General features: G+C 36.6%; 1 protein-coding gene across 1 annotated transcript in view; it reads left to right on the top strand.

Moving 5' to 3' along the window:
- The first annotated feature begins 739 nt into the window (after nucleotides 1–739).
- Nucleotides 740–12,269, top strand: part of LOC149140601 (uncharacterized) — a 60,479-nt gene continuing 48,949 nt past the window's right edge. Inside the window, exon 1 of the mRNA XM_089451018.1 lies at nucleotides 740–1,585. Within this exon, the coding sequence (XP_089307144.1) occupies nucleotides 740–1,585 (846 nt within the window). The remainder of the gene's footprint in view (nucleotides 1,586–12,269) is intronic.

Below are 12,269 nucleotides of genomic sequence, written 5' to 3'. Positions count from 1 at the left end.
ATGTTTCCTCACACACCTGTTGTTCGTGGATGATGTACTCATCCTATTGGATGGTAGCATCAGAGACTCACTGACTTTTTCTCGCATTCTTCAGCTCTTCTCACAGGCCACGGGTATGCAAGTAAACCGAGAGAAATCTACCATATCGCTGGCCCGTACCTCAGTCAATGAATCTCAAACCGCTCTGCAGGCTTTCCCCTACATCATTCACCCATTGGATAGGGGACTAAAGTATCTGGGTTTCTGGTTAAAGCCCACTTGCCAGAAGATTGCAGATTGGACTTGGCTGGTATCAAAATTGGAAAAAAGGCTCTCCTGCTGGAGCCAAAGATACCTCTCCAGGGCAAGCCGATTAATCCTCATCAAATCAGTGCTGGAAGCAACACTGGTTTTCTGGATGGCTCTAGCATGGATTCCAAGACACACTCTGGCACGCCTCCAACAAATTTGCAACAGATATCTATGGGCAGGAAGCCAAGACAAACGCATATTTTCCTGGATCGGTTGGCAGAAGATCGCACTCCCAAAGAAGTGGGGGGGATGGGGACTAAAAGACCTTCCTCTGTTCGCACAAGCATTGGCAGCAAAAATGAGCTGGGCATTGATAACTAGCCAGAACTTATGGACCCGTCTCTCTTACCACAAATATATATGGCCCCTTGGCACCCTGGATTGGATCAGGCTCCCTAATTGGAACAGAACAGGTATATCATCTATATGGAAAGCACTACTTCACTCAATGCCTATGATCAGAGACAACTTGGTCTGGAAAATCAGAGACGGGACCCTGGCTAGGATTGGCATCGACCCATGGGCTGGCAGTGGAGGCAGGCACACTCTGCCACATGACTTGGTTGAACACTTACTTGCTCGCAATATCAAAGTGATTGCCCAGATTGCAGACAGAGAAACCTCTGATATTTTTCATCAGGCCTGGAGGACTGCTCATCAATTAAATCTCCCTCCTAGATGGCATCAGGCATGGCAGACTTACAGGGAGGCCCTGATTGAATCTCACATCAGAATCATTGAGGGGCCGGATGAACTAATTTGGAACCAGTCTGAGAACGGTTATTACACACCAAAGGCTGGTTACGCCCTTCTTATCAGTCACAAAAAGCCAGAGGTTATTTCGAACTGGTGGCACAGCATCTGGAAGCTCACTGCATCACCGCGATCCAAACTTTTCTTCTGGTGTGTCCTAAGGAACAAGGTGCCCACTGGAGAAAACCTATCGCACAGAGCTTACCATGGACCATCCTGGTGTGCGATATGCAAAGAAGCATCCGAAACCACAGAACATCTATTCTTGCGATGCAGGTTGATACAAGATCTGTGGACCGCTATCAAAAACACCATTACTTACTCTGGCAACTGGGAGGGCACTGATCTGTCTGGGGCTTGGACAGATTGGGAGACGCGGCACAAAGGAACAAAGATTATTAACCTACCAATTCTTGTAAATTGGCACATTTGGAAAGCTAGAAACCGAATCATATTCAATGACCAACCTGTATTCTGGCAAATGGTGGAGGCAGGCATTATCGCAGCATATAGAGAACTACCAGACCCCCCGCCCCCGCAAGTGCGTCATCCTCATCCGCCCCCCCGAATAGATCAAAACACACCTTGGGCATATTTTGATGGGGCCGCAAACCAGCAGAGTTGTGGGGGCGGTTTTATCATATACAAAACCGAGCATCATTATTACAAAATAAAAGCAGGACTGGGAATGGGAACAAACAATTTTGCAGAGCTCATCACCCTTCGTCATTTACTTCATTTTGCTTTGAGTCATCATTTCACTTGCATAAACATCTTCGGGGATTCAAAAATCATCATAAATTGGTTCAACAACATATCTATTTGTCACATTCACACACTCAGCATTATATTGAATGAAGTTCTTGAACTCAAAGCAGCTTTTAACAACATCACATGTTCACACATCTACAGGGAACATAACGAGAGTGCTGACAAACTATCCAAGGAGGCCTCGATGATGGACAGAGGAGTATGGGAGATCACAGAGGTTCAAGGCCAACAGGAGTACAAATACTACCATCGTCCATACAATGATCCGAGATATCAGCATGCACCTGAGCAATAAATTATCTGATGAATTTTTTGTACATGACAGCAACAGTTTTTTGTAATCTTTAAACATGTTTGAACAGCTAGGAAAGCCGGAAGGCATTTTTGTAAACAGGTTTTTTATAGAATATTGGAAGATGACCCTGCGTGGTACATCTGATCTGATATACATGAACAGAATCCTTTTTGTAACTAACAGGCACACTGTGAATAGTGACCTCAGGCATATGCGTATAGCATCTACAATATGTAATTTTCCATATAATGAAAATTACGGATTTTTCCAGTGGAAAAAAAAAATATATATATATATATATATATATAAACCAATTTAAAAACAAAAATCAATTAAAAAAAATCAACACTACCTCACTCGACCATCTCCTCCCCATCCCTCCTTCCCCCTTCCACCACGGGTCCCTGCCTGTACCCCCTTCCTCCCTCACCTGCCTCCCCTCCCAGCCCTCAGTCCTCCCCTCTCCCAATCCGAGATCCTTCCCTCACCTACCAACCCACTGCACTCCCCTCCCCTCAACCTCGCACCCGTCCCTACCTCCACCTCCCTCCACCCTTGCTCCCCTCCTCTCCTCGCCCGAGCCCCCAGCCAGCGACCAAGAGGTCGTGAGGTAAGGGAGGGGCTGGGCGGGAGCGAGCGAAGGAGGGGTGTGGGGTCAGGGCGAGAGGAGGGGAGGGAAGGAGAGGCAGGGACGGGTTAGGGTTAATGCTTTATTTTTATTTTTATTTTTTTTAATTGTTTTTTTCTTTTCTTTTTTTTTTTATTTTTTTTTAATTTTTTAATTGTTTTTTTAAATTGTTTTTTCTTTTTTTTTAGAAATTGTTTTTTAATTTTTTATAATTTCTAAATTGAAAAATTTTTTATTTGTTTTGAATTTTTTTTTTTTTTTTTATAATATAAATCTTATAATACAATTTTTTTTTTTTAATAATTTTAATGTTTTTTTCTTGGTAATTATTTAACATCTTTTTTAAATGATGTTTATTTTTTATTTTTTATTTTTAACTTTTATATACAAGTTAATTCTGAATTTTTTTACATTTTTATGGTTTTTTTTTTTCTTTTCTTTTTTTTATGAAATTTAATTTATTTTTTGTCATGAGTCGCCCCCTTGCAACACCTCGCTAGTTGGGCCTCGGGGTGGTAGGGGAAATTTAATTTTTTTTTTAGTTTTTAAATTTTTTTATTGTTGTATTTTATTTTTATAATTTTTTTTTAATTTTTATTTTTTTATTTTTTATTTCGTTTTTATTTTATTTTGCTCTTTTTTTTCTTGTTTTCTTCTCTTTTTTTTTAATTTTACATGGTATGATTAAATTTTTTTACATTTTATATTTTTTTTATGTCATTACTATATATTTTTTATATTTGATTTTTTTGTCATGTTTTTTTTATGTTTTATTACTTGTTATTATTTTTTATTTTTATTTTTTTCAATATTTGAATTTTTGCATTTCTATATATTTTTTATATTTGATTTTTTGTCATGTTTTTTGTGTTTTATATTATTAAAAAAAAAAAAAAAATCAATATTTGAATTCTTTTTCTTTTCTATTTGTATGTTTTTTTATTATTTTTTTCAATATTCGAATTGTTGTCTTCATATATATATATATATATATATATATATATATATATATATATTGTAGAGTCTGTGTCGATGCTTGTCTAGCAACCCAGTCCCATTATGTGCAATTTGATAGTTAATTTTAAATTTTTCGTTATAATGAATAGAGTCTACCCCACAATGTCTTAATTTCGTGGTTGGTTTTTAAGTTTTCATTTCAATTGGTTGAGCTCATCTACACTACATGTCAATTTGATAGTTGATTTTTAAATTTTTTTGCAATGTATCAAGTTGTCTTAGGCTAAGATTTCAAAATCGCTATACATTTAGCATTTTTTTTAAATTACTCTTGGTATAATAACTTTTTCATTCAGATATTCATTTTTAAAGTTTTTCTAGTCATAAAAATTTTCCATAATGTCATGTTTGAAATATTTTGAAATTTAGTATTGTTTTGTAGTCATAATCTTTAGTTTTAATTCCATGATTGAAAAATTGTCAAGATTTTAATGTTTTTCTAAGTCATGATATTTATCTTTAATGTTATGGTTGAAAACAGTTATAAATATTTTTTTCTAAGCTTTAAGGTTTTCCAAAGAAGTGATATTTTAAATTTCAAGTCATGCTTAAAAATCGTTGTAATTTTAAGGCTTTTCAAAAACGTGATATTTGATCGTTAATATCATGCTTGAAAATCATTGGAAATTTAAAGCTTTTCATAGTCACGATATTTTATTTTTAACGTCATTATTAAAAAATGTAGAAAATGTACCCTGGAAAAGAAGGCGTTATTCTGACATCAACACTTTTCAATTTCAAGGTGTTATTTGCACCAAACAAAATGGATTTTATTATTTTTTACTGTTATTTTTAAAAAATATTGAAAATTTACTCTGAATAAAAGAATGGTGATGTAGAATCAACACTTCTTATTTTTGGGTTTGTTTTTTCATGTTTTTTTGGGATTTTTGGGCTCGAGCACCCGTTTTGAGGTAATAGTTCCCGTTTGATCGGTAACTATGTTTAGTAATGTTTTTCTATTTTTTAGCATGGGTTAACATAGGTCTTTTTGAGTGATTCCACTTGGAATGGGGACCTAAGACATCCTAGTCAATAACAAAATTTGTCCCATCCAATTTGGATTTCATTTGCTTGGTCATTCGATGAATTATAATTTCGTATAGTAAATATGTAACATCCTGTAGTAAATCTTGTAGCATCTTGTAGGAAATCATGTACTATCCTGTAGGAAATCCTGTTTTGAGCCCGAATTGAGAAAAATCATCATTGAAGCTGGGATTAGGCCTCTACTTGACCTCCATGCCATCAAGACCATTTTAACCCTCTTGCTCCACACTTGTCTCCCCTGCCAAAGATCAAGGAAAGATTAGCATTTGCATTTATAAAGCAAAAAGATTTTTAAAAAATGAGTTCTTTTATATTTACACATGCACACAGCAGTTAGTACTCTCTAGATCAGATTTCATGCTCAATTAGTTTAAATCATCACATGTGATAAATAGGGTTAAGCTAGGTTTCTTTTACATTTAGTTCATGATTTTTATGCAATTAGAATAGGTTTATTTTTTTGTACTTTCTTTCTTGCAATAGGTTAAAGTTCTATTTCAAACATTTTATTTTTTGCAATTAGTTTAGGATTTGACTTCAGTACATACACTACATTACATCATGATAACAAAGGAAGGACACATTGTCTGCTGCACATATAGTGTCGATACCTCTTAAGTTTGTACAAACCCCGGGTTGGTAATTAAAGGCAGTAGCCTTTAGAGTTTTAGCATTCTTGTTTCAATACTAAGGCTCGTCACTTTTGGCACCGTTGTTGGGGAGGTGTCAAAGTATGCATTGTTTTCTTCCCTAGTTGATTCATTTCTTTTTACTTTTTGCAAAAACAAAAAAATAATTGCATTAGACATATTTCATTTCAAAAATAGAAAAGTGCATTACATTAGTGCTTTCATTCAATCATCAAAACAAAAAAAAACCCCAACACCAACCCACCCCCGCATTTGATCACGTGATGCAGTAAGAGCCACATCACCATTCACTTTTGTAGGTAGAAGAAGAAGATGGAAAAGAATGTAGAAGAAATGGATGGAGATGATGATAATGAGGAAGATCCTCTCGGATTTCCCATTCAAGATACTGATGGTAGTGTGCACATGAAGAACATCCCTCCATCTTTTCTTCCAAAATTTCATGGTCTAAGGTCAGAGGATCCGAAAACCTTTCTCTTTGAATTTGAAATTATTTGTAGATCTTATGGTTACTTGTTAAACACTCAAAAATTGAGATTGTTTCTGGCAACATTGAAGGATAGAGCTCTTAAATGGTTCATGAGTTTAGGGACTAATTCAATAAGATCATGGAATGATATGCAAAAGATATTTCTAGAAAAATATAAAGATCATGATCTTAAAGAAGAAATATTTAGAATGAATCAAAAAGAAGATGAGAGTCTAGAGGATCTAATAGAGAGGTTCATGTATAATGTTAAGAGGGAAAAACTACATCATTTAGGATCTGACACACTAAAAACCTCTTACTTAGAACAATTAAGGATGAATAGATTGATCTCCTTAATATCATGAGTAGAGGTGATGTATACCGATTATCATTTAAAGAAAATTGTGGAACATTCAAACACATATCAAAAGGAAAGGCAAGAGTAGGTAAATCAGCATTAAGATTGGTAAGTCAAGCTAAACTAGGAAATTTGTTTGATGACTTTAAAACAGAAATTCTTAGCAATCTAACTGAATAAGTAGAAATGTTAAGCATACAAAATGAGAAAAAAGAAGATGTTGATATTTGTGTTGTCCATGCATAATCACATGATGTTATATGTTGTTCCTCATTACCAAGGTTAAAGAAAGTTCACCAAGAGGACAATGGAGCAAGTCAATTGCCAACGCAACTATGTTATGTAGCTCCAAGTGGACCATGGCAGCCTATTCAAACTGATATAATGCAAGAGCCTAATTCGCAATTTCAATCTTATGTGCATCCATCTCAAAGTAATTAGAACACACCCTTTTCTTGGTAACATTGGCCATCTCAACCCCAAAACCAATCTTGGCAACAAGGTTGGCAAAGAAATTATGGGAGCCATCCACAATATCCTCAGTATCCTCCATACCCAACTCCATGTTATCCATACCATTCATCTCCACCAAAACCACAACCCCAACCACATCCATCTCAAATATCCACTCCCATTCAACTACCCGTACCACCATTTCCAAACCCACACATTGAAGTAGCTCAACCCACTTACAATGTTAAGGTACATTACTTCCAATCATCTCCTCTTGAGATCAGTGGTATTCACCATAGCTTAGGAAGAGTATTGCAAAAAAGAGATTATCTTGATATCATTGAAGGACCACATCTAGAAGAAGAAGATTCAAATGAGAAGACCACATAATCATGGGATGCACTTGATGAAGAGCAGACATCAAAATCAGAGATCGAGAGAACTCCTTCATGGTTACCATCAAATCCTCCATGTATTCAAGAGAACAATCAGCAAAAAGAGGAAGATTTGAAGGTCATGGTAGAAGAAGACATGAAGAATGATCAAGATAAACAAGAAAACCAAGGACATCAAAATTATATTGAAGTTTAGTACCAGAAAATCAACAAGATGGAGCATCACTCTCTTCTTCAACTATGCTTGATCCTTTCCAAGTCAAATCATTTGGTCTCTAAAATCTAGGTACATGTCAAAGAATACATTTCAAGCCTACACATCATTTTGTCTATCATCTTGATGTGCACTTGGCTCCATTGGAAGTATTTTTATACTTGAAAGTGATTTTGTTTTTCAAGTAGGGTAGGGTAAAAAAAAATGAAAAATAAGAGAAAAAATAAAAATCTCAAGTGAAAATATTATGAAACCATCTCACAAAAAGATAGAAAATATAGATCAACGCCTTAGAATTTAGAGTCTTCCAGGGGGCAACCTCTTTTGCATTACACAAATGAATGATTCCTTGATGATTCAAATGACAAAACCTCCTTTCTATATATAGGAGTCTAAGGAGTCACAATATAACCCAGCCGACCTAACAATAATAATATAAAGGCACAAAAATAAAAATAAAGGGATTCTATGGGGCACAGTAATAACAATATGGGGACAATAGGGGCACAACAATATTAATAAGGGATACAACTACAATAGTAATGGGGTAATCACTAGTATTATAGGGACCTAACAGAAAACCTCCTTGAAGGCGCCTTAGTTTGGCTCATTGATTGAAAAACTCCATGGGGCGATCAATGGGTTGAAAAATAAATAAATGATCCTAGGTGCAAACTCTCTTCTAGGCACCTAGGTGGACCTACTAGTTGAAAACCTTCTCGAGGCGGCCAGTAGGCCTAGAAGAAGAAAAAAAAGGGGAAAAAAATCCTTGCTCCAGTTATCTCTTTAATGAATGTAGGTACTTTCCAACATTTACAAGGAACAAAAACAAGTTGGCAGCAAAGAAAAGAAAAAATAGGTCAAACCTAGTCAAAAGAAGTCAAATTTTGACTTTCTCCTCCTTTGCTCAAATACGCCAACAGGACCAAAGCAATGCCAATCCATCACCCTCGTCTATTTCCACCATCCACCCATCATTCTCAAGTTTTCCCCATTCAGTTTGTTTGTTGTCCTAAAAAACTACAGGACGGCTTTGTTTTACTACAGGAAACTAAATACATAGAGCAGACATTTGTTTTTGCCATAACTTGAAAACCATGCATCCATTTTCCAATCTGTTTCATAGGGAGAAGCATATGGATGATGGTAACATGCTCAAACAATCTCAGCAAATTCCAGTGCACTGTTTCCAAGAAATCAGCCTCCATCACCTTCAGCCATTTTTAGTTTTTCTCGAGATCCTTGCATCCATTGACCCAAAAAAATTTATGGGAAAGTGCATAATGATGATGGCAACATGCTCAAAAAGTTTGAGGTCAAAACATTCTACTGTTTTGGAAATATGGACAAAACAAGTTTGCTACAAGAGGGTGTCATGAATTTTGAAAAAGTTGTTTGTAGGACAGCAAGAGGACCAGAGCAACAAGAGAGAATCAAAGGGGACCTATACAGTTCATATTTTCATTTCCCCATTCCGCATCCTTCATCATTCCATCATTCCCTCCACTTTTCTTCTCATTTAGCTCAGTTTGCAAGGGTTCTGTATTTTCTGCAGGATTCCCTGTAAACCTATAGGATGATCCTGTAGGAATTACAGTGACTTGGGAATCCCAAAAAGAGTAACCCTAGAGAAAGGGGATGACCTTCTTATGTCAAAAAAAAAATGCCTACCTCACCAACTCATCACCATGCCTCTCTCCACCATGATAACCCATGCATTCATCGAATAAAGTCAGTTTCAAAAAACTTACAGTTTTCAAAAAAAAAATAGACAAAAGAGGATGAAGACAGAGAACAAGGGGACAACACCTGAAAGATATACCTCTCATTCATCAATCCATAGACCCCTTCTCTACCTATTCCAACCATCCTCATGCTCAAGAAGTGAAGAAATGATTAAAAAAAATTGAGGGAGAGGCATCTTGTAGGAAATCCTGTAGCAGCCTGTCCCACTAAACAAAAAATTACAGGTTGCAGTCAGCTTCAGCATGGAGATCCAGAGGTCAAAGAAGCTCCTCCAGAGCTTAGCAGCAAATTCAATATCATCATCATCACCATCCAGTACCTGCACACCAAGGAAAAACATCAGAGAAAAAAAAAATGCAGCAAATACAAGCAAGGACTTCACTCTCCAACAAACAACATCTACAGGAAGGCTGAGAAGAAGCTACAAGAGGAAATATGATGGAGAAATGGGTCAGATATTCTTTAGGAAGGTTGATATATGTCCCCCAATCCTTGCACATCAACATCAACTCAACAGCAGCATGCATGTCCCTCCAACAACCATTAGATAGGTACAGGTATGCAATATTCTTGACCTCTTCTCTTGAGCATATTATAGTTAGAAATTTGTTGTCAATGCATGAGAGATGAGGTTTTATAGGAATGCAACAAATTATAGAGATAACTGTAAACACAGAGATGCAGTGGAAATAATACTTCATTTCATTAGTGTAAAATACTGGAATATGCTTACAAACAGGAATGGAAATAAACCAGCTAGGGCGATGGTAGCTTATCTCTGAGAAGAGATGTGGAGGCTACATGCCTTTGAATTGTCTTACAATGAGACTCAAGGGCCTTTTTATTATTGAACAATAAGAGAAAACCCTAAACAATGAAAACCTTAACCCGAGGAGATGTAACACCAAGAGTTTATGGGCCTCGTTGGGGTGAGTTTGACAACCAACTTCCCGGGGTCGCAACTTGGTCATATTATCTCTGTTTGACGTGCATGATAGCCCGTTGGAAATATCTCTTCGAGGACTACGACAAAAAAGATGATTTTAGGCAAAACAATCATTAGTGGTAGATTTCCCAAAAAATGTCGTTTAGGGCCTCAAAACGGCTCCGGAAGTTTAGGACCCGAAAAACTGCTAAAAATAGTAAACTGTGCTATAATTAAGGAAACTGAAAAATTGAAAGAAGCAATGGTGGTGGTCCAAGTGGAATTGGAGGGTGGCCACCAATTTCCACCTGGACCATTTTATAAGCTAATGATGGGTCAGTAGTCTTAGCTGCCTTCAACTAGTTAATTGCAGCTCACTCCTTCACTCGTGCAATGTTGAAAAGTCAAATTATGAAGGGTGATGATTTCAAAGAATGAGGACATCAATTAAAAGAAGAAATTTTTGCAAAGGCCAAGTCACCATAGCACTCCAAGCCCTCCATCCACTTCATATTCACTATCTATTCATCATTCATCCATTCCATTTCATTCTTGAAAAAAAAACAAAGCATCCTCTCCATTTTCAAAAACCTACACTACTCCCTTTGAGCCCTAGCATCATGATCCAATCCAAGCCCTCCATCCAATTCATATTCACTATCTATTCATCATTCATCCATTCCATTTCATTCTTGAAAAAAAAACAAAGCATCCTCTCCATTTTCAGAAACCTACACTACTCCCTTTGAGCCCTAGCATCATGATCCAATCCCTCTTCATCATTTCTCATCACTCCCATACAGTTAGAAGACCCTGAAAGAGGAGGAATGAGTACTACAATATGGCAGAATGTTGCTACAAGAACGAAGAAATGAACAAATTATGCTAACCCCCAAGATGGCAGAGCTTAAGAGAGGCCTAATCAAAACAAAGAACTCCAAGGCCATTAGGCAGTCATCTAGGCCACAAGAGAGAAGAAGAAGGCAACAAAAGGAAATGAGGCATTCACCATCAAAACAAAACTCAAACTACAGTGATGAAAAGATGTTTTCCAAGAGGTCTCCAATATCTTTCTAGCTTTTTTCCAAGGCCTAAAAATGGGGAAAAGGCATGGGAGTCAAGTTGAGGGCCTGTCCTAGGCTCAGAATGTCATTTATGCTGAAAAAGGGTTTCCTGTAGTTTGAACAGGGTTTCCTATGTTTTTCTTGTAGATTTGACAGGAATTACTACAAGATGTCCTAGTTCTCATCTAAAGACATTTTGAAGGTTTCAGAGGTGTCCAAATGGAGGAACAAGGTAGCAAAAGGTTGATAAGGATGTGGAAGACCTTGCAAAACTAAAAAATATTCAAGAACCCTTCTTGAATGAGGGGAAGAAGGCAAGCTAATGGTCTCAAGAAACAATGATTTTTCTTTGCACAATTATGTTTTTGGGTTTGTCCTTGCAAAACTTATAGCCAAGATTCTTAATGCACAAGAGAGAGGCCACCAGGGCCATGAATGAGGAACAATGAGGTCACTAAGTTGCTCAGAGGATGAGCAACACTTTCAGCAGGGTGTATGATGGGCCTCTAAATTAGACATAAATTAAGGCCCATGTCTATAAATTAAACATAAATTAAGGTCCATCTACCCATCCTTCGGCATATTAAACCTCTCTGCTTGCATTAGATAATGTATTTTTAACTTTAATATATTCATTAGGAAAGTTTATGAATAATTGAATATTTGCACCTAATATTATTTACTTTTGTGAAATATTATGAGAATATTGGGCAGATTATGAAGATTTCGAGGAGGAGATAATTTAGGGACTTGCTCCCTACTACAGGAGGATCAATAATAAATAATAAATCAAAACTATATTATGGAATTATGGCACGGATTATGGATCTCCAATGATTGAGAAAATCTAGGAATGTGTTCCTGCCATTTAATGCAGATTCCTAGTATTGGGGACTAGATCCACTAATCAAGGGATTTTCGTGGGGAAAGCTTCCTCCATTCATGATGAATGATTCATAATCATTTTGTATAAGTACCAAGTTAAATTTTCCTCTAAATATAGGTTTTCATTAGTGTTCTTGTGGAGAGAACTCTTATTTTTGCAACTTCATTGTATTTTCTTGCAGGGATGTAATTGTATTGATGAAAATAATGAAGATTGGTGTCATGTTCAACTTCTAAATCTTGTTCTTCTCCATAGGTCTCTGAGTTTCCTTGGGCTTGGTCATCCTAGGAGCCTCAGAGCCCTT

This window comes from Pinus tabuliformis, chromosome X, assembly GCF_031772625.1.
Source record: "Pinus tabuliformis cultivar Carrire ecotype Pingquan chromosome X, CPIR1, whole genome shotgun sequence".
NCBI classification, from domain to species: domain Eukaryota; kingdom Viridiplantae; phylum Streptophyta; class Pinopsida; order Pinales; family Pinaceae; genus Pinus; species Pinus tabuliformis.
The sequence above is the reverse complement of the archived record's forward strand: the minus strand, read 5'-3'. Positions and strand labels throughout refer to the sequence as shown.